The sequence below is a fragment of the Lutra lutra genome, chromosome 10 (assembly GCF_902655055.1).
Source record: "Lutra lutra chromosome 10, mLutLut1.2, whole genome shotgun sequence".
Taxonomy (NCBI): domain Eukaryota; kingdom Metazoa; phylum Chordata; class Mammalia; order Carnivora; family Mustelidae; genus Lutra; species Lutra lutra.
In genome coordinates, this window is record NC_062287.1 from 84,571,079 (window position 1) to 84,595,461 (window position 24,383).

Consider the following 24,383-nt stretch of genomic DNA (forward strand, 5'->3'; position numbering starts at 1 on the left):
TAATATCAAACTCAGATCTTTTATAACTTACTCTTTCCTCTCTGTCACATTACATCTTTATCCATCTTGAATTACTAACTCTGACGGCAGTAACTTTCCATTAGGAAGAAGAGTTCTAGGCTAACATTGCTATTCAGTATTTTTAAAGAGAAAACTATTATTGTAAAACCCTTGACAAATTAGTACATGTGAAAGATTAAGTAAAAAGTTTCATTGCAGGGCGCCTGGGTGGCTCAGTGGGTTAAGCTGCTGCCTTCGGCTCAGGTCATGATCTCAGGGTCCTGGGATCGAGTCCCACATCGGGCTCTCTGCTCAGCAGGAAGCCTGCTTCCCTCTCTCTCTCTCTTTCTCTCTGCCTGCCTCTCCGTCTACTTGTGATCTCTCTCTGTCAAATAAATAAATAAAATCTTTAAAAAAAAAAAATAAAAAAAAAAGTTTCATTGCAGTCAGGGGAGGAAAAGGGATGGAAGCATATTCCCTTATGTGTAATTGCAAAAAAAAAAAAAATTATGAAATAAACACATGTATATAGGTAGTTTTCTTTATTCCAAAAGGATCAATCCAAGAACAAGGAAAAGAAAATGTTTCAGATTTTCCTGCATAAGGAAACAGCAGTCATACTATCAGATGACCTCAAGTCATCCTATATATATCACCAATTAAATAATGATTGAGATGAGAAGGTGGACTGGATGGCCGAACATTATGCAATATTTGCATTTTGGTATTTTATAGATACATTTAAAACTTTATATAGCTGGAAGAGATATAGTTTAAATTTATGTTTTTTACAGTACCAGTAAAAAGACTATTTTGAAATGGAAATAGGAAAGTGTAGGGTCAGGCTTGGTGATGAGTCAAGGTTAAGTAATGTAAGAATTAAGACATTTTCCTCAAAATAGAGAATATCCTTTTTAAAAACTCATCCATCTAAAATTTTCCTATTTTCCATAGTTTCTTCCCCCAGCAATTTTTCTAGCTATCACATAAATAAAAAAAACAAATTATTCTTTTGCTCTTCGAGCATGACATCTCACCACATACTTGTTTTTATATCAAAGTACTTAGGAGAAAATATAAGATTTAACAGTTTGCTTAAACCAAGCATGATGTAAATAGGGGACAAAACTCTTAATAACTCTTAAAGACTGTAAGGAAAATCACAATGTTTAGGCTAAGGAAAGGGAATAAGAACAGGAAGCAGTATGCTTACGATGCTAATCAAAGACATATGAATACACAGAACCACGGGACTGGGAGTTTATTTAATAAATCTTACTGACTAATTTCTCTGGGTCAGTTGCAGTCCTCAACTCTTTTCAAATATTAACTCATTTTATCCTCACAATAAGCCCATACGGTTGGTGCTATTATTGTCTCCATTTTACAGATTAGGAAACAAGGGACCAAAAAAAGGTTTTTTTTGAAGTGACTTTCCCAAGGTCACACAGCTAGAGAGGAGTAGGATTTAGACCAGAGCAGTGGCCTCTAATGACCATACTCTTAACTACCATGCTATGCAGCTTACTCTGTGGAAGTACTAAAATACCAGCAGAATTAAGAAGCAGACCGTGCACAAGGCTTTTCAAGACAGATAGACCCAATTAGTCAGATGGTTTTAGTAAAGTCTTAACTTTGGCAGCTTCAGCTTCTTCTTCTATAAAAATGGGGTGCAGAAGACCAAGTTCAGAGAATTAGCAACGATATATGCTGACGCACTACTGACACATAGCAGGCACTAAGTATAGGCCAGCAACCTTTACCTTCCCTATTCTTATTTAAAAAAACTTCCAAAATTGAAAATTTGAACAGAGATCAGGTGACAAAAAAAAATAGGGTGTACAAATTCATCAAAGCAATAGAAATCCTCAGCTTTCTTTCTCTTTTCATGAAAGACTCTGACAGTCTTCTCAAAGCTTAGGCCTGAGACAGACCAGGAAGCATGCCTGAAGTTGGGAAGCCGTCTAAGTCATAGTAACCTCACACCATGTTGTACCGTGACTCTTTTTAACATCGTATGTCAGCTTCCTCTCCACTATGACCAGTGCCATTCCTATAGACTCTAAGTCAGGATTTAAGTGGTGATTGAATGTCTAAGAGTAATTTAACTTATTCATTCACTTAACAAATATTTATTGCAGGCCTTGGCACTCGTGAGGATATGGAAGTGAATATAGGGGATATAGTAGTAAATAAGACAATGTCCCAATCCTTGTGGAGGTTTTTCAGCAACATAAAAGATAGTGTGAATGGAGCAGAAAAGGAGTAAGTATTTGCAAGCTTGCGCTTGAAATTTGATAGTAAAGTGGTTTCTGCAGGAAATACAAGTGTAGTTTCATATCTTTGGGAATATCATATAATTAAACATCTATAGGGTAACAGAATTGTGATACCTTTAGTTGAATATGTTGTGTAAAATATCACTAGATTAATAATACGTAAAATATCTATATCTCTTAAATTGGTAAAACAGCCAATCAGCTTTCTTACTTTAGTTATTAGCATTCTGTCAGACTTGTACAGTAATGATTAGTTACCCTTTATTATACTTTTGGCATGCTTCCCATGTTTAATTTCATTGTAGGGAAGGAACACATAGTTAAGGAAATTGCAAAGAGGAGGAAAAGTTAAAATAGGGAAAATAATGACATAGATTCAAAACTGACTTGAATTTATTCTAATAAGACTTTGGCAAGCAGAATGAAGACGAATTATTTTTAAATTTGCCTTTGAAATATTTTGTGTTCAGCCTCACAACTTTGAACTTGAATTTTTTTTTTAATTTTCTTTGGGTTAAAACTTATTTCCATAACAGCACAGATAAAAATAACAAGCATACATTGAAACAAATGTGTAAAAATAAATTCTAAATATCTGTTAAGAAAACACTAAAATTATTCACCAAATATATCATGAATGTCTTAATAAATGTATTGTCTTAAACAATTTTCCCTGTGAGGTTGTAACATTACTCTTATTAATATGTCTCTTTCTAGAAAATAGTTTGAGCATCTGCTCAGAGACATTGTATTAAAAATATATGTGAAAATGGCCAAGTTAAATACAAATTTTGTCACATGCTAGACTATGGAGTAAAGTGTCCTTAGAAAGAGCAGAACTATGGCCGGCTCCCCTATATTCCAGCATTACCCAGTTCCCAGATCCCTGCTGTGTAGTTGTTCCACTCGCCAAGAAGCCTGTTAAAGAGCCCCCCAGAGCATGTGTACAGCCCTCCATGTTAATAGTTAATTGGTGAGGATGGCAAGATGAGAGGACAGCCGAACATGTGGTCTCTCAGACTCAAGCCGTAGACAGACCTTTAGTTATAATAACAGCAGCTGCTCACGTTCTCACAACTCAACTGTTTAAAACTGTTGTTGAATGAAGGTTGTCGTGGATTGGGGAAAAAAAAAAAAAAAAGAAGGAAGGTTACATCTAAGAAAAATAACTAAACCCTACCTTGAAACTCTCACTATGTATTACTTAAGTATGAGAATATTACTTCAGCTTTTTAAAACTTAAGTATAAATCTCTAATTTAAAGGTTGTTCTGTTTCAGGTACATTGAACATTCTACTGCTTCTTAGAAATGTTTGTGCACCGTTTGAAACTTTTTAATGAGATTTTTTGCAAAGTGATACCTTTGAAGCAGTTACAATAGGGTACTGTTTGATTTCCATAACTAGCAAGATATGAAACTATCATTCTTTTGGTCTTATAAATGGGAACTGGCTTACTAATAGTAAAACCTGTCATCTACCTCCAAATTATATAACATTTTCTGCCTTTTAAATTAATTTCATTTTTAGTTCCTAGTGACAATTGTGTGCTTGAAGAAAATGATAACTGATAACATTTGTTCTTTTTGGAAATAAAAATTAAGTTTTATGCCAAAAAAATTAGCTTTATGCCTTATTATGAGTTCACTGGTAAGGTAAAAGGAAAGTAAATTTCTCTTAACTAATGCATTTTATTTACACAATCTATGACAGGTTGTTCTTGATTTGTTTTTTTGTTTTGTTTTGTTTTTAAAGATTTTATTTATTTATTTGACAGAGAGAGATCGCAAATAGGCAGAAAGGCAGGCAGAGAGAGAGGAAGGGAAGCAGGCTCCCTGCTGAGCAGAGAGCCCGATGTGGGACTCGATCCCAGGACCCTGAGATCATGACTTGAGCCGAAGGCAGCGGCTTAACCCACTGAGCCACCCAGGCGCCCCTCTTAATTTGTTTTTATTGATCAAAAACACTTTTACCTGAAACTGTAAGGAAATAAATATCAAAGAACTTAGAATTTTGATTAAAATGGGGGGGGATATTTTTCTATGCCTTTCTCAGAGTTTCCCTTTCAGGAAGAAAATTTTATTATTGCTAATTTATTCAAACTGTCATATCCTACTTTTTAAAGGAATTTTTAAATATAAACAACAACCTAATAAATTTCTCCTTAACTATAATAACGCAGGGATGAAAACTTCTCTGACATTATTCATGATAAAATATTAAATAATATTTTCTCATTCTAGAATACTTCTAAATAGTGCCAACATTTAATGTATTTGCTTACAGAACATTAGTTTATAAACTATTTAAACTTTATTTGATTCAAAATAGATTCCTGATTTGAAAGTGGCCTAGAGCATATTTTGACTTATTGTCATCGGCATTTGGTCATTTAATAGTCTTATTCAGTTTTTATCATTTAACCAAAGTTTTCCAACAATTTGATCTGTGGACATTTTCCCCCATCTATCTCTTTAAAGAAAACCATCACCAGTATGTTCCTTTATACTAAGGAAAGTTTATTTCCTGAAGGAAAGCAGGAAGAAAACGTCTTGTAATAATGTCTCTTGAAAATTGAAGGTTTTAGTGTGTTATTTAATTGATATATTTTCATATTAATATTTTACATTAATGTAATAAAGCTTTGAGCCCATTGCAATGAATGAATGTTTCAAAGTAGAGAAATTCAGAACAGGTCTTTTCAGATCCATAAACTTTTGTGTTCATGCTGAGTATCTTAGCAGCTAAACTCTAAGTCAGGTAATGGACTGCTTAGAACTAACCACTAATATGGGATTATGAAATGTGGACTCCAGTGGCCTTGTGAATTTCTCTCAGTGTGAAATCTTTTATTCTTAAAACAAGAACTAAAAATAATTGCATGGTGAAGGAACAACATACTTTTGTGAGTTTACAGCTATAAAATTTTGGAAAATATTTTTAATGTAGTTGTTGATAAGAGTGTCATTATAGGAAGCATAGCATCACCTTCTGTCATATAACGTAATCTATTTTAAGTGGTCTGTTTAAATGTACTTTGCTAAGGACAATATTTAAGGATGAAAATTAGAGATTAGATTTAACTCTTGATCATAATTACCAATTACTAGAAGATAAAGTTAGATATTTTGGCTGTCAGTTTTTCATGAGTTCCTTAATCAAGGTATTCTCAACTGAGAATCTGGTTTTTATTTTTCTAGATCTTTTCAACTAGTCTGAAGTAGCTTGTAAGAAATTAACATTTTTAAAAGTGTAAAAAGAAGCAATTTTAAGAACTCAGCTGAATTGTATTAAACCTATTTTAATATTGCACCACATTTGTCAAATTCTAGTCTTTGAAAATTTAGTAACTTCATATGAGTCTAGTGCATTGTAAACAGAATCTATTATTCTTCACAATAGCGAATAATGGACTTTGCTACTGTAGGCTACTTATAAGAATCTATAATTCTTATAGCTCCAGTTTTTATTTTCTTCTGTTTTATATTACATATTCTGGTATCTGATTAATTTTTTAAATGAAATCTTAGCTTATATATATTATACGGATGTATTTAATTTACTTTCTTGGCCAAGGATGTTTGAAACTTTTTATACAAACAAACTCCAAATTATCTGTAAGTTTCTGTCTATATAGACAATTAGTTGCAAAGTATGTAACGTTTTACCTTAGTGTAACTATGCATATTAAATAAGAGCAAGATATTTGAAATGCTCAATAAGATAAATGTGTATCTCTACAGGGAAAATTACCACTTAGAAATCTTTCATTATACTTAATCTAACCAAAGCATATTCAGCAAGCCGTAAAAAGAAAAATCATTTTAATTTAAAACTTTTTTGTTGTTCTAAAATAACTCTGTGATGTTACACTTCATACAGTGATTCCTACTGTATTTCCTTGTAGTGATGGTGATTGTTAAAGTACTGCTTAGAGCCAAAATTTTCAAATATATCAATGATAGAAATAGTGAAACGTCTCATCACAGTAAGGAGATTGAGTCATCTGTTGGGGCATATGGAATCTTTGGCTGTTGGACTGCAGTCTTTATAATGCCCAGTGTCCACGCATGGACACAACTGTTCTGGGAACAGAAGCAGAGAGAGACCTCTGTGTTCAGTCCACTTGAATGTGGTAGAAGAAAAAAGGAAAAAGGATCTTTAACGTTAATTATTTTTATTATAAACTATCTTTGACTTCATCACTTTTTATGTACAGAAAATAGATACAACTTTATTTAATTTTGCCTTTTTTTAACAAATAAAATTTCTAAGCTTTTAATCTTTGGTGTTACAAGCTGTCTGAAAAATACCTGTGAGAAAATGTAAGTTTTGAGTTTTTCCTACTTATATACCTGGATGCATACTTTCTCTTAAAGAAAGATTACTATCTTCAAAAAAAGATACTTATTTCTTAATATTGAAACAAAATGTGCTTGTAACTAATTATAATTTAAAACTCTTTAAGTACCAGGTCATATATTATATCCTAACATTATGTTTTAGCCTTTTGCTATTAATTACATTATTATTATATAAAGAGTTTCTGCTTCTTTAATAATGTTTTCACACCCTATGTAGTTAATCTTTAATGTTGGGGAGGACAAGGGGAGAGATTAAATTAGCCTTGTAACCTCTTTCTCTTCCAGGCTGATGATGGAAAATAAAAGCTCTTAGCCACAAAATGTAACACTTAGAATTAATATTTAATTAGACTAGCAAATTGTACACTGTGGCTGAAAGCTTCCAAAGAGTTGTTAGTGCCACAATTGACCTACAGGTTTAATAATAACTCACTTCTAGAAGCAAGTGCCAGTTCAGCATAGTAGAGCCACTGTAAGAAAGTCCTGAGAGATTAAAATCAGCAAACCAAATGGCAGGCAGGGATTCCTGGGATGGAGCCTTCTGGAAAGCTGGGAGCTGGAATAGCTTTTAAGCCAGGATTCAGATGAGAACAGTGGGTGAAAAAGCTGATCCCTCCTGTTCTGGGAGCTTCTGGTTGTAGGCCAAAATCTTAGAACAGATTTTTACTAAATGTTTTTGCTGCAGCCATTAACTTACATTGAAAATCAAATATTGAATAATTTTTCTGTAAAATTTAACAAATTTTTTGTGTAAACATTAGTTCTTAATTTCTTACATATTAGTACATAATATCTGTAAACTCAGATCATTAGATTATCAGATAGGTTTGGCGCTGTACATCTATGCTGTTTTGCTGTGACATGCTGTTTCCTTGTTCCCTGTATAGTTGATTTATATGGTTCATTTCTATATTATTTCATTACGGGGCATTATGCAGAGCCTGAGAAAGAGATTGTGAAGTCAGTAGCCCAAGAAATGTTTTTCTTCAAGAAAGTACATAAATCAACAAATATAAAATCAAAGGCATTCTGAATTTTTAAAGGCCTTATATTATAAAAAGCAATGCTACATTTGCTTATGCTTAGGATGCAATTAAATTACAAGATAAATAATTGGACCTCCTGGTGAAACATTGGATCCTTATATCTCTGAGAAATTAATCTGGTGAAAAATAGGATACCATGAATTTGAAAATATGCAAATGCAGAACAGCCAACTAAGGAAGGAACACCTTACATAATTTATTGGTGTTATCTTCAATAATTAAAGAAAAGCTAGTCATTAGTTAAAAATTCAAGCAGATGAGAACCTTGCCAGCAGAGGGAGTAGTCCTGTCTGCCGTCAGGTTCCCATCATTTTCCCACCTGCCTCAGCTCTTTTCCCAGCCAGTCTCCCATCTGGACCTGGCTCTGTCAGCCTGTTCCTGATGACAGGCTATCATTTTATACTCAATATGGGATTATTCTAAGCTGATTTTAAACTTTAGTATCTTTAACCTACCACTGCATCACAAACATCAGCTGGATGCTCTGTTTGATATTTGGATATTAGCAATTGTTTTTCCAGGCAAGCTAGGAGCTTTTGGACATCTGTGAATTACATTTTAACAGTTTCAAGTAGAAAGTAGTAAGCAACAAATTTCTGATTTAAGAAGTTACCCATTATATATTTTTAAACCAAAGATGCAAATGTCCATATGAGTAGTATAAAACTATCATTTATGTAAAAATACCTAAAATTATTTTTGAATATTATACCATTATTCTCTTCACCCTATTCATTATAATATTTTGCTTACCCCATGTATAAGAGTTTTCAGAATATTAAGATTTTTTAAAATGTTTAATAGAATAACCTATTAAAAAGAAAAATGAAAAAAAAAAGAAAACTGATGTAATTAAATGTTCTGCAAAGCAGATACTATTTGAAGCCAGTGTAAATGTAAGTAATATTTCTGAAAACAACATCATGTGTTCTTAAAAAAATTTTCATACCAAAACTTAGAATACCAAGTATTCGAACACATAGAAATCACAAAAAGATGTGGCTCTGTTGCTTAACCCTAGTAGAATTTGACAATTTAGCAATTTATTTTGCCCTTGAAGTTAAGTATATTTGCCATTAGCTCTTTTGTGGATATGTTTTAAAGCATTAGAACAATGAACCAAAATATGTTTATGATGTTCCTGCATAAATTTCAGTATATGATGCTACCAAGAGAGTGTTATAACTACAATTTTTAAAATTTATGCAAGTTCCTCTGTATTTTAAAATTAGCTATGTGAATTTCAATAAAAGTTCAATATTAAATCTGGAAAGATTTAATCTAATACCTTCACTAAGGTATTATAATTATAAATATTAGTATAACTTTATTTGATAAAATTATATTCTTTCTTAAACTCAAAATAATTATGAACAGAATTATTTTTCCCACTATAAAATATTTTTATAAAATAAAAATTTAATCTACAAGTAAATGATAACTCTGGGGAAGATGGAAGGTTTGTAAAAACTTACAGTATAAACAATTTTATTACTTCATAGTCTCAATCCTAAAGAATGTAGAACTTAATAAGCATAGAAAAACAAATACCGCATTACATATCTCTAGATTTATCTTTTATTCAAGCTTTTTTTAATTACATGACAAAGAAATGTCATTAATTCTAGTATGTCTGTGTTTCTATGCATATTATTTCTCAGAAAAACATTATAACGTGAGCTGTGGAGTAGTATACTTGCTTTTCTTGGGATTCTTCCCCCCCAACACACACACACATATACACACACATCATGTCATGTAATAGGTTCAAACATAAAGTAATTTAAATCTTTCTTTAACTTTTCAATATTAACTTAGTAGTGCTTTTGCACTATTGTAGTCCCAAATCTGTTGTGTGTGCCATATATTAAATGGGAGCTCTACCTTTTATGTTGTATATTTGCTACCTTTCTTATTTTAGTAACTCAAAAACTTATTTGAGGCATTGCATAAATGTTTTTGTCAATTGATTTTTTTCTTCTCAAGCTTCTTAATAATTACGTGTTTGGTTAATTACTTTTTAATCTCTTGTTAAAAATCTCTCCTGGCAGTATACTTTGTATTGGGACAAACTGTATCTTTTTATATTGTTGAGATAATTGGGTCAAAGAAAGTAAGAAAACATTCAGGGTTTAGGGTTTCTGATTGTTACTTGGTTACTCTAAAGAGGTATCTCAACTATTTTTATTAGAAAATGGAGGGAGCTTATATGGCAGTAGTTGAATTTTATCTCTTGAAGTTCATAGTTTTGGTTTAATGAGCTTTGAATTGCAAGGGAGCATTAAACTAATCTTCCTTTATTTAAAATCCATTTAATGGATTTGGCATATCCTAATAAAGAGGTTACCATTCTATAAAAGAAAACAGGAAACATCCTATGAAACCAAGCAAGAAATAATCAAAATTAAAACTGAAATATTTTGTGAAATTAAAATTGGAGTAAAAAAATTACCAACTGGACTTTTGATTTGCCTTTTGATTTGCCTTTTTTGTTTGCAACCGCATGTGACATTATTTAAATCTAAATAAATAATTAAGAAATTGCACTGCAACAGAAAGTTTTAAGAACCTTTTATGTAACTTAATACAATGCTATTTGAGACTGCCAGCAAACTCTTAAAACTCCTGGACACCAGCTCTCTTCTCTTCTGGCTTCCCTCCTAGTCATGTCTTGGCTACTGTCCAGAGCTGACAACTTTCACCCAGGAGTGAAGGGAGATTTGTCTAGTAGAGGGAGGATTTTTGAGCCATCCTGGATTTTCACATCCAGATGGGCAAGGAGAAGGGGTGGCAGTACCATTGTACATACTTGGGTGATGTCATTGTGCCATGCATGAATATAACCATTAATTTACTCCTAACTGGTGAGTCCTGAATGTCCTTACTCAAATGTTCCTTATTAGAAACTGTAATGTTAACAACTTCAAAATTAACACAAAAATTACTCAAACTTTTTGTCCCAGTAATTGATGCACAAATACCTTGAAATTCTCCATTTCCAGTCACATATACTGCAGAAACCAAAGAGGTTTCACCTCTTGGCTAATAACACAAAAACACTTAGAATCTGTTAAGATGAGAATGTGGAAGTTCTAGTTTCAAGGCCTCTGCTCAGAGCATTATGCTAAAGGTTTCTGAACACTGTGAATTATATTATGACAATTTATTGTCCATAGTGCATTCGCCCTAAAGAGAATTGTGATTGTTATGCTTTGGAGAATTTTTAAAGCTATTAATTTTAGATTCTTTTAAGTAAATTTGCCTACCTTTATCTAAAACACCACTTAGTATTAGCATTATGATTTGAGAGACCTTTTGACAAGAGTGGTTGTAAGATATGATTACATCAGTATACCATACTCTCTATGAATCTTGGAGGTACAGAAGGAATCTGTAACACTATTTCAGCTTTTTAAAAAATATGTACATTTACATGTCCAAATATCTCATCACTGGAATACTGAATGAGTTTATAATTAAGATAAAGATTATCTCAGAAACTTAGATGTAATTCTTATATAATTTCCAGTGCTTTTTATTCTATAGACATTTTTTTAGTATCTGTCAACTTTCACCATCTAGTTTGCCACATTACATAAACTACTTTCAAAACTGCTGTGCAGAAAGCAGTAAGGTCATTGTTAAACATAACTTATTTTGTGGTAATGATTAAAACTTTTTTCTTGCTCTAATACTTCATCAAAGCTTTTAAAATCAAATACAGTTTGTAATTAATAACTATAGTATAAACTGATAGAGCTTAGAAACACAATAAATTAAATATATGAATGAGTTTCTGAGATTTCTAAACCCAGCCTGTATCTTTTATTTTGGAATTCATTAGTTTTTCTCCACCAAGTGGAGGATTGATTTTTTAAAATCTCCCATAAATTACCCTAAAAAGATTTATAATGTTGACAGATGTTACAGCGTGTTAAGTGGTTTATTAGTAAATTTTAAGGTTAAAGAAAGAAACCTTCTTTGAATGTCAGGGTGTCCATTTAAATATACAGGACCTTGCTTATATACTACTTGAATGGAAGACTAATTCCATCCTTAAACCTTACAACTTCTATTATTAAAATAATTGAAAAAGCCCTAGCTTATATCACTACATATCTGAATAGTAGAGTTCTAACAAAAACTAACTTTTATCATTTTAGATTCAGATATTTAGATACAAAGGCTTAGTCTTTTATTTATAGATAAAAGGAAATCTGACCTTTTGATTAAGAAATATTGTCAGTAGCCTTTATAAAGTGCTTGTTCATCTGAGGGTCCATGACAGGAGTACTCTTCCCAGTTGAGTTTATCCTAAAAATGAAATGATAAGAGCCTGCTGGTTGTTATCTAAGATTCTTCTTCATGGGAGAACCACATGGTTATTCTTCATCTCCCACTTGTTCTCACCCTCTACAACCAACCCAGCCACACCCCACCCCCACCCCAACATTGTTCAGTACTCAGCACAATGAATCATTTTCAAGTTGACTCATTGTGAACTGTCTCCCAGCTGTTGGAATGTCTGGCAGACATTTTTGTTTGGGTGAAGAATAACTGGCTGAAACCCAACCTGGATGAGTTTGATATAATGGTCTTTGGCTAAAGAAATATTGAGAGGAACTTGTTTATGGCCTCTGAAGCCCCTGTTATTCATGGAGTAGGACCATCCCCTGTGGCATAGAACTGAAAGTAAGGAATCAATCTGTATTATTTTCTCACCATTGAATGAAAAATTGCCTTAGAAAAAAATAGGCATTTTCAAATTATGTTTGTTTTTCTACACTTGGTACCCACGTGATTAAGAGTATTAAAGCCAATTAAGGATAACTATTTTTACTGGTTCCTTTTAAGAGCACTGATTCAAAGGCCAAAACATTCTTTATACAACACACATTTCTACTTACAGAGGAGTTCCAAATACTGCCCTAGGTATGAGTTAACCAGTCATTTCAGCATAATGTTTAGTGACAGAAGCTACTATGTATTTCAGACTGAGTCAGATAACATTGACCAGTTTTCTTTTGTTTTTCATTCTTATGCAATCTCTACTAGAGGACTTAAGAAACAGAGGAATACCAGTAAGCTCAGTAGTCAATCATGTTTTCAGAAAGTGAATGTGTTTCATTCACTTTCATTAGACTTTCCTCTAACAGGGGTCATAGGATCAAACTAAAATTTTCTTAACTGTTTTACATTTCCCATCCTTTTCTAAAGATTATTTTTAAACTGGTAGATATTACCAGGGTATAAAATGGGAGTTTCAAAATTAGAAAATTTTACAAAGAACTATTTTTTTCAACTTACCTAGAACTTGAGAGCAAAAATGTTATAACACACGAAAGATGTTATAACGTACAAAACACTTGCTGACCTATCACTCTGTCAGGGGCTAAAAGAAATACTGAATTTCCATTAAATAAAACAATTCAAGAGAACCTATAGGGTATTTAATGATTATATTTTTAATGATTTTTTTATAGCCATGAAATTCTGGGCATTTTAGAACCTTCACTACTTAAAATATGACCTTTTTTAACAATGCATCATTTAGCAATGTTTTTGGTTCATGTCAGGTTGTGTTGGAAAAGAAAGCATAGGGTACTAGTCTAGCATTAGTCTTCTACCATCTTTTCTTTGCCTTTATTGTTATCCCAGAGCCAAATAGCAGCATCTGGAAGGAGAGAACAGAAGACTCCAGAGCTAGCCATGCTGCAGTCTCTTAGCTGGACCCTTCCGTGCTTCTGAAATGACACAGAGGACCTCAGCTGTTACAGGGCTGGGACCTGGTCCCAGTTGACAGATGATAGTGGGACCTTGCCTTACACATTATACTGTACTATCTTCTGCTTCTGAATCCCGATGTCAGATTTTCTAATGGGTAAAGTAATTTGAAAAAGAATAGTGTGTGAGGATAAAGGTAGCCTCAACCCTTAAAACAGAAGAAAAATAATCATTTATGTTCTCTACCAAAAATAAGGTATGTCCCCTCAGCTCTTCCAACTAGAATAGCATACCTACATGGGCGAGAATTTTCAATTAAGTGCATATTTTCATCCAGTGTTCATCCTGTGGCAGCTTTGAATTACTCCTCTATGTTGATAGTTTATCTCCTCTACCATTTTCACTGAGGTGGCATAATGGCACTGAATACATACTATGTTTTTAAACATAAAATGAGTGTTTTGTTTTCTTGTTTTACAGAATAAAGCAGTTATTGCTCGTGTTACAAACTTGTCAGATACAGTAGTTGGTCTGGAATCATTCATTGGTTCTGAGAGAGAAACCAACCCATTATATAAGGATTATCATGGTAAGCAGCACCTTTATAATGAGAAGAGAGTATCCTGGGTTGCCTCTAGGGTTACCTGGAAGCATTGTATCCAGTCATAATATCTACTGTCAAGTAGCAAGAATTTTATTTTATAATACATCTGTCAAATGTTTTCCATTCCTGACCGTTCTTTCATGGCAGCTTATCACCAAACTACATTAAGACTATGGATTATGGTAACTGCTCGAAATAAGTCAAACCCATGTACTAAGGCATGGTTCAGTCAGAAAAAAATTTTATTGTCCCAGGGATTTAAAGCTGACATGAAATTAGTTGTACTTATTAACCATCTTGAAATAAATATCATATTAAGTCCATTAATAACAGCTTTGTGTAGTGGTTTACACTTTACAAAGCCTACCTATGTGATAAATAAAATTCATATTTATTATGTTATAGAAGTCCTAGTTAGTCACATTTTCATGAAGTGAACATCTTTGATTATATTTGAACTTTGCTCATTTTGTTGTTTGAGTTTTGAGCAGATTTTATAATATTGTGATCCTAGTATAAATACAGGTCAACTAATCAGATTTTAATTATTTTTTGAAGTTCTTAGCAATATTTTGGTCATTTGGTTAATTTGGAGATTTTTAAAAAATAAAGATTCTTACATAGAATCATTGAAATAGGAAAGGTTTAATAATTTTGTACATCTCAGCTCTAAATAAAATACAGAATATGGTGAATGATTTTTACCTATTATGCTGAGTAAATGTCAATTATTGCTGTTATTGTTATTGTGGACCTACTATACTTCCATGGAAACCTGTAAAGACTGAATAGCTTATTTGAACCCTGCTAGAAGATTATATAAGATTGTGATTGCAGGACTATAACAATTCCTGAGTCTACAAAAAAAAAAAAAATTAGAAGATACTTTATATAAGAACCACCATTGCTTTGAAGGGTCAGCATACAATCTTTTAAAAAAAAAATAGAACAGTATAATCTAACAATCAAGTATTTTTTGAAGGCTAGAAAATACAAGCTATGAACAAAAGCTACATAATTTACCTCATGATTATTAACTTGCATAACTGTGTAGGCTATATGCCCAGATTAGCCCCATGTATAATTATTTAATCCATTATTGTTACTATTATAGGAAGAGGACTATTAAGATTAAACTATTTTTTTTAATTTGTTGTTAAACTGTAGTTGACATACCACATTGTATTAGTTTAAGGTGTGCAAAGTCATGATGTGATAGGTATACATATTGTGAAATGATTGCAAGAGTTAAGTTTCATTAATATAGATTACCACACATAGTTCACAATGATTTTTTTTTCTAGTGACAAGAAGTCTAAGATCTCCTCTCTTAGCTACTTTCAAATATACAACACATTATTGTTAAGCATAGTCACCATGCTGTACATTACATCCCTAGCACTTATTTGTTTCCTAACTGGATGACTTTTTTTCATTTGTTTTTATTTCCACTTTCTTTTAAGACAACTCAAGTTAAATACTGCCTTAATAAATTATATCTGAGTATCATTTGTAAGTATTATAACCTAATAAATTTAGTAAATTGTTTTTTATATTCCAAGACCGTTATTTTGATTAAAACATTTCAAGGGTGAAAGGCCATGATATTTTGTGCTGAAATCTCTGAAACGATAAATCATTATGAACAGATTAATGAGTGGCTTTGACAAGAAGTAACATTTCTGTTAATAAGAAGATAAACTGATTTCATTCATTGTGTAAGGCCTCCTGACTTAAGGACTAAACCAGCACATACATATCAAGATAAAATGAGGAATGTGCAAGTGAAAGTCCGGTGTGCTCATTTCTAATGTATTTTACTAAATAGCTCTGTTTAAGATATTTTTAATCTGCACCTAAAAACTGTCTTCATAACATATTTTGCATTTTTTTAAGTTTAATAAATTAAATCAGATATTTCAGTGAATTATTTTTGAAGGGACCATTTTGAAAATTAAGAACCTAGAGGTTTACCCTGTTAAGCTAAAACGAATACATACATTCCTGTGCATTCAAACGCACACAGAACTGTATACTGGAGAAACAGTTCTTTAAATAAGAGGCATCTCATTTGTTCAGATTTGGATTTGCTTTCTTCCCCCATATATAGAGATCAATGTCTTTGGGACAATGATTTTTAAATAGGGGCTGAGTTAGGCGGAGAGATGCACTTCAGGCAGAGAGATGCACTGAAGAATCTTCCATGTCTTCATCTGTGGCAGATGAGTTTAGTTAGAAACGGCATTAAGCTGCACAAAAGGCATCCAGTGCCCTTGTCAGAAGAAATTAGCAAGTGTTTCTGCTGACAAGAGGCCAAAGCTCACGGTTTACCTAGCACTGTTACAAAGCTTATAACAGCTACATAAAGGTCTAACATGGCACAGAAATGAGTGTCTTGGGATGGCATAGGGGTTAAAGTTTGATCCTAGAGTGTGCTCTGAAATGTAGTTTTCTTCAATGGTTTGTTCAAGTCATTAATAAGGTACAAAATGAAATACTTTTCATTAGTGCTTCACTGGTTATCAGTAACCCATAAGCTGTGTTTTGCTGGCTGCTTACTGGTGCATTTAATAAAATAAAGATCACTCAGTGGTGCCGTGGGCAGCATGCAAGGTGATAGCCATATTTGCTTACTGTAAATACAAGAGAAAATCACACACAAACCGGCTGTAGTTTTGACAAGTATTAAGATCCCTCTTTACATCTGTACTTCTGTACCAAAGTGCAATTAGTTTTCCTCGCACAAGGATTTCTGTTTATCTTATTCTGCTTGATTACTTGAGTATAATCACAGCATTTGCTTCATTGCTCCTGGTAGTAAGCTCCAGTTTTAAAAGGGGAGGATGCTTGTGTGTAAATTTACAGGATTCTGCTGTAAGACTCTTAATTTATGCATCTAAGACAGTGTTTTAAATTTTGTTTTCTTTTAATTTCCTTTTCACAAGGTTTGATTCATATCCGGCAGATTCCTCGGCTTAATAACTTGATTTATGATGTATCCGATGTCAAAGACTTAGCTTTTAAATTAAAAAGGAAGCTATTCACCATTGAGGTAAGAGAGAATTTTTGTATTTTAGTTCATGACTTGAGGTTAAATGGTCTGTGTGTGTGTGTATGTGTGTGTATGTATGTATATATATATATCCATATATATATACACACATTTTTTTACTTTAATGAAATTCTTAGAAGATGTTTCCTGCAAATATTCTTAAGTTCTTTTGGTGTAACACAATAATGTTTTTAGACTATCTTATTTTTTCCTCTTTTAGTGACATATCATTCAAGTATAGTAAAAAATGATTTTGTTTTAAGCGTCTATTCAAAGTAAGCTCCAAACTTACATGATAAGTATGACATGCGTATTTCCAAGGTTTTCAAAAGCATATTTAATTAAATGTTAATGAGCTGTGATTATTTGTGTGTGGAGTGGGAATGCTACCCATAGTTGTGTATGGCTAAGAAAAGAGGATCCTTATCTACATTCTAAAAGCAGTTTTCTTTACCATTAGTGAATTCACCTTTCCACTTTCCGTGCTGAACAAAACAAAATATAATTTACACCAGTGTCTTTAATCAAATTTTCTACAAAACTGAAACTTTTTTGGTGACCTTTATGCAAGCAGTAGTGACAGAAAGTAGTGGTACAAAAGATTTATTTCAACTTAATCTTGCTAAAGAGCAAATGAACATAGCACTATTAAGCAATTAGTGTTGATGTATTTATTAACGAAATAAATGCTCAGGGAGAGATGGCTCTTGGGTGATGTGATAGTTATCAGTATAGTCGGTGCAATTTTTTTAACAAAGACATAAAACAGCCAAGCAGCCTTGACAAACCATTTTGTTTAATCTCTTTTCAAATGAAAAGCTCTTAAGCAGGCCACTTGTCTTAACTGCTTGAAACCATAAAAAGAGAGAATTGCCACCAATAAATTAGCATATTTTTAACTTCATCACCAAATGATGGTCAATGTGGCTTGGCACTGCTTTGGTGTTTGGGACTTCACCCTTAAGTGACCACTTTGGCCCTTTTTTGACCCTCTGCCCTCTTTAGCCGGCCACTTGATAAGGTGACTTCATGGTTCTCTCTCTTTTTCTCTTTCCCTTCACATTTGCAAGTAGCACTAACCTATAAATCATTGTAAGGGCCCTATCCAGTGACAAATTAATGTGCCCTCCTCCTAATTAATGGTCATCAATGTCCTTAATTATCTAATCCTATTGAGAGCAGTTAATAGTTAATCAGGCAGCCAGTTCTTCAAGCAGGTCATCTCGGCAGGAGTGTTAGAAGTTTCTCATCTGGGGATACTCCCTTCAAAAGCCACTTAAAGCCAAAAGATCGAGAGTGTAAAAATACTGATTCTTGAGCTAATTTGCTTTAGTTCTCAGAAGAAACCATTGAAATGGAACCCAGCACTGTAATTGTTCAAACTTTGTTTCAGTTTTTCTGATACAATACTGAGAAATTTACCATTATTATTTACCCCTTTTTAAGTGATACTTTGCTTAAAAATTTTGGAAGGATAAAGTTATAATTAGTGTCACAAGAACGCATGCCTCATCGTTTTCTTTTAAGTTGAACTTAAACGTTTTTCATTAAAAATGTGGGGTTTTTTCCTCTGCACGACGCCTTTCTCCCAAATGAGTATTCTGACAACCAGGTCTAAGATATCATGTCTATCATCATACACACTAACCAAACAGATTCCCTAGTGAAAATCCTGTTGCACCCAGAGAAAAAAGTAGCACTGTAGTGTGAATCATGTTTATTCTCTCTCACTCTCTCACTCACTCTCTCTCTTTCTCACACATGCACACAACACGTATATGCACACACACACAGAGTCGTCTTTTGGGCGTGAGGGGATAGAAATAAAGGACTAAATAATGTCAAGTGGGACCTCTCCTTTGAGTGAACTTAGGTTCTAGTAGTCACTACACTTTACCACTGGAGCTGACATGAGATCTTTTATAAACCACATAGGTTTCTGTTCCATTTCCTCTCTTCTATTCCCAGCATTCTAACCTAAGAGAACAATTATAATTGATCACCTGTGATTTGGAAGAAATATTTGAAAAGAAAACACAAATAGGTGGTTGGTTTTTAAAAAGTTAATATTTAATACAGTTGCTCAAATCCTTTACCTTTTTGGCTTATAACTTTCATCTTTTTTTATACATAGAAATATAGTTGTAGCACATTCCAAATAATTTATTCACTCATGCCATAAAATTCAATTTGGTGTTTAAGAATGAGACAAACCTAACAGAAACATATATAGGTATAATTATAACAAGGTAAAATCATGTGGCTCACATAAGACTAAATGATTTAAATATAGCACTGTACCTTATAAAATACATAACCAAACAAATAACAAGTCTTTGGTGATATATTGTAGAAATTGGAAACAAGAGGATTCCTTTATTAGGGGAAAATTTATCTATCAAGTGACATTGTTTTAATATGCACAACAAAGTTTTTTTAAACTGATACTAAAAAATAATAATAAAATAAAAATAATAAAATGTGTACTCTACTAGTCTATAAAGTGTGAGATCCTAATATAGCAGACATTGAATCTGTGTTTTACTTTTAGAAGAGAAAGGTGGTTTAGCAGGGAAAGCAGATATGTTTTCTGATTCCATACAGGTAGATTTGTTACATGGCAGAATTTTCTTATCAGACACATAGTCTCAAAGTTGGCATGTTGGAAACAAGGAGCAAAAAAAACCAGGAAAATACCTTCATCTCTATTTTTAGGGTACCCTTTCTTTGATTTTTTAAATACTCTTTTTTATAGACAAAAACTAAATATTTATTTATTTATTTATTTTTAGCTGACATCTACCAAGGGCCTCTAACAAGTAGAGCAGCTTTAAACAGCAGTCTTTAATTTTTCTGAGTGATTTGGAAAAGGCAAAAGAATATTTCTCTCTTCTTGGACTGTGTATTGGTATTATTCAGATTCAAGTGGAAGCATTTATCTAATCACAATAAATTTTTACTAATACCTAGTGTTTGTCAGCTATGAAGCTCTATAAATTCACCCCTCTATAAAAACCGTAGCAGAATCATATCTATAGTAATGACACTAAAATCCTGGCATGCATTCTGGATAGGTAAAAGAGAAAATTTAAGGTTGATTCAGTCTGGCTTCAGGTTAAAAAAAAAATAGCTTTCCAATTCTTTAAAAATTTATAATCCTTATAAACTGTACATGGTAACTCTCTAGCATATTTGATTAACCGTGACATACTACTTATTCCTTGGCCTTACCACATAACCTTTATTCAATCATAGCAAGATTTATTAAGCCATTATTGTGTACCAGGCCCTCTACTGGCTTATTTATACTTACTATATAGTAATTGAATATTTTATAACAAAAGGCTTTACTAAGATATAATAATAGACTCAATATATAGAAACTATATCTTTTTCATCTTCCTATCTATCCCAGAACTAAGAACAGAGCATACACTTAGCAGGTATAAAATCTGGCTGAAATATATATATGGATAGATAAGTTACAGAGTCTGGAAATTTGTCCAAATAATACAGCTATAAGTATTATATAAACTGCACCAGGCAAGTGATATATAAACATTACCTTCTCCATTAAGTTCCTTTAGAAATATAACTTGGGTACATAGCTTCACTTCCAAGCTGAAATAACTTAGACTTGTTTTTGTTTTTCAGTTTTGTAATTTTTTGCTTCTCTGATGTTGGGATCATCATTAACCAATTTTTTCTTTATATTAGTCATTATGATGTAATTGTGATACCTAAACAAGTAAGATTTGATAGGATTTGAAATGTGGCTTCATTTAATTTGATGATATCATAACAGCAAATTTTCAAAAATAAGGATAAACAATACGTACATAGGTTTTAATTGGTCCAAAAATAGTAATTATCATAGTTTATTTATGTGGGTTTTGCACATTAAATGAATATTGAGAGTCCAGAAAATCAAAGTAGATTAAGTTGACTCAAGATTGTCTTTAATATTTTGCCCCTAATTCAGAACACAGGACTCCAATACCTCTCCAGTCATCAAAAACTTTCTCACAGAAGAATTGATAAACCACTATTTATTAAGTAACAACTATTTTTGATGCACTTACTTAGAAAACTCATTCTTAGGTATTAAGACCAAAATATTATATGCCATCAGTATAAATCAGCTTTATATAGTACTACAGTATACTTGATATGATTCGGTAGAATTATCTGGAATTTTTACATATTGTAAAACCATAAACTCTTGTAGTCACTATGACAATGTTGGACAATGTAGAGTTGCTTGATATCTTTGGTCCTAGGTTTCCTTACTTGCCTACGTTTTGCACCAATAGTCTTTCCGGTTTTAAATGGGAAGTAGAAAGGGGACTGTTCACTGTACCTAGAGGTACAGGAGAGGATTGGTTAACTTACTTGTCAACTAACAGTTATGTCACTAAAAAGAAAAATAACGGAAACATAAATGTCTGACTCAAGAGCATTAAGTCATAGCACGAGGGACCATATAGTCCAATATACCTATACGGCAATATTCAATTCCCAGATATACTGCAGTTAGCAAAAGAAAATCAAAGTGGAACATATGCATCTGTTCATCTAGATCAAATCACTTGTCAAAAGTAAATTCAAATTAGCATTCTTTAACAATGGAAATGTCATTTTGTACATGTTTACATCTTAATATATTCGTTATATCACCATCCCCATATTTACACTTTAATTCCTAAGTAAGGTAGACATCCAGTAGTGTCATACAGGTTTCATGGACTCTCCAGAAGTTGGTAAGACTGTGCTCTTTTATATTTCACATGTCGTAGTGAGCCTATCAAAAGTGCATACCACCTTAAGGGGAACACAGTTTTGAGACTCTGTCTAATCCTATTTCTTCCCACATTGGAATCTTAATTAGAAGAGATAAGAAAAAAAAAACACATCATTTAACTAAATTATTGTCTTGAATCTGTAGCAAAAGGTATAATCCGCAATTGGGCCAATTAGTGAACCCCATAGTTAGCTCTGCTGCAGCGACCAACTTGATTAGATCTGACACCACCCTGGTTCTCACTGTTGTTTTGCCAGGTATGATGGTCAGACTTCAAAGAGCTGGAGGCATCAGCAGGGCAAGGTTTGGAGGCCAGCTTAGGTCCGGTTGTTAATCTCTCTACTAAAACCACAGCAGCTCTCACACAAAACAAGCTTACACGACACAATCATGCGGTATTAAAGTTAGGGTTGAGTCATGCCAATTTGCCTTTGATTTTTTGATGATTGACCAAAGATGGCTACATGACTAGACACATGCTAGAAGTATACTGATTAGGTAAGTTCCCAAAATATTTGAAACATTTTTTTAACTTCCTATATAAATGTTGGGGAACTTTATCCCCTTTGATCAAACTTCCGAAGTAATAGTACTGTATCAGAGGGAAAACGAATATTTCTTACTGGCAGCCTGAATCCCAAACTTTTCACTTACCACTTCATAAAAATTAGTGTTTACATTAATAATTCCTTAAGGAGAATGTAAAAGGAAATTCTAAGTGGTAAGCTTTTTAAAAATCTATTAAGTGCATTAAAAGAAAAAAACATTTTTCCCTGAGTCATTTTTTTCACTGACAATTTTTCTGAAATTTCTTTATAATTATTTTCCACTTAAATGTTGAGTAAAGTGCCCTTCCAGGATGTGATTGCATAAGTGTTCTTTTCTCTGCATTCTGATTTGTTGGAATATTGCAGTAATAGTGACATGTTTCCATTCTGAGAAAAGCCTAAGGCTACTTTAGTATTATTCCGAATGATTGAAGCTGCCATCTTGCTGACTTTCCCTTAGGCAGCATAGGGCCTGTGTGCTTTTGTGTTCATTTCACATGCTTCCTGTGAGTTGGGCTAGCAGAACATCATTGCTTCATTTGGCAAGGAAGAGTAAATTCATGTTTGGCTATTATAGGTCTTAAAGTTTCTGTATGGTCATCAACAGCTGAGATATTAAACTTAGACATTGTTACATCCAATAAATCACATCAAATAAATCCTCTTTCTTTGAGAAGTATTTTAAATTATTTTATGACACCTTGACTGTGAATAATTTTTATATAAAAATGGTCATTTTATAAATTGAATTTAGACTCTAATGGTCCACATTGCACAAATTTTTATACTAAGTCATACTACATACTAGTTAGGAATATGGTCAGCAAGATGGTGACACAAAGCAAAAGTCTGATATTTAGAATCTTGCCACATAGTTTTCAGTCCATGAGTCTGTTAAAGATTCTGTGGTACCTATGGTCCAGCAATCTCACTTTTGAAATTAGGATGGTACAGATTCAGCATCATCTAAGGATAGATACAAAGAGGAAAAAAACTCTGTCTTCTATCCTAAATTTTGCAGATATAAACACTTCTGTGTGTATTCTATTGTATGGTTCCAGGAAAACCATATTGCAGTATTTCAAGGATTTTTTTAAAGTGTTTGTAGAACTGCTGTAGCAGAACTCACCCAGTTTATATGGTATTCCCTAAACCACTACCCCCCACAATGTGCTATTTATGGTGTCTGAGGAAGATAGAAAAACAGAAAAGAAAAGCTAGTGACAAGTCATGGCTACCACATTTCAACAGGTAGAAGGTGAGAACATGTATTTTACTAATATAATCTCCAAAATGCCTAGAAGAGAAAGAACATATTCTAGAGCCTAATAAATATGGTATCCATGAGCTTTGTGATTAATATAGGTAACTTTGGGTATGCTTTTATACCCAAAATATCTTTAGTCCTTCCTCAAGGTCTTTGCACAGCGTACGTCCAGAATGTTCATCCCTCCATCCTTTCATGGCTTTTTCTTGTCATTTGATCACAGGTTAAATATCTCAGTCTCCTTAGAGAGATCTTCCCTGACTGGCCCATTTGAAGTATTCACTCTGTTATCTGCTATCACGTACCCTATTTTAATTCTTAGTGTAACATGTATTACTACAATTAATTATCAGTTAGTTTGTTATTTTTCAACATGATTCATCCTTTTTTGTTGTAATCTTCACAAGATTAGGAACATAGTCTGTCTTTTCTGTGGCAAAATCCCAAGCACATGTGGGAGGTATTCCACAAATATTGGTTGAATTGTTAAAGTACTATTTTTAGAGTAATTCATGTCTACCATAAGTATATTTAAAAACATATATCAGGTATCTCATTTATTCTCGGCATTGTGTTGGTGCTTTCACATACACTACCATATCTAACACTTATTTGATACTCACAGGAGCCCTTGCCATTGGATTAGTACACACATTCTAATGTGAGGAAATATAAGGAGTTATGTGACCTTCTCAAAGT

The 24,383-nt window shown here is 32.9% G+C and overlaps 1 protein-coding gene across 1 annotated transcript in view; it reads left to right on the forward strand.

Annotated features, from left to right (window-relative positions):
• ELP4 (elongator acetyltransferase complex subunit 4) overlaps positions 1 to 24,383 on the forward strand; it is a 253,972-nt gene that overhangs the window by 115,165 nt on the left and 114,424 nt on the right. Inside the window, exons 8-9 of the mRNA XM_047692860.1 lie at positions 13,893 to 14,001; positions 16,962 to 17,068. Coding sequence (XP_047548816.1) covers positions 13,893 to 14,001; positions 16,962 to 17,068 — 216 coding nt within the window. The remainder of the gene's footprint in view (positions 1 to 13,892; positions 14,002 to 16,961; positions 17,069 to 24,383) is intronic.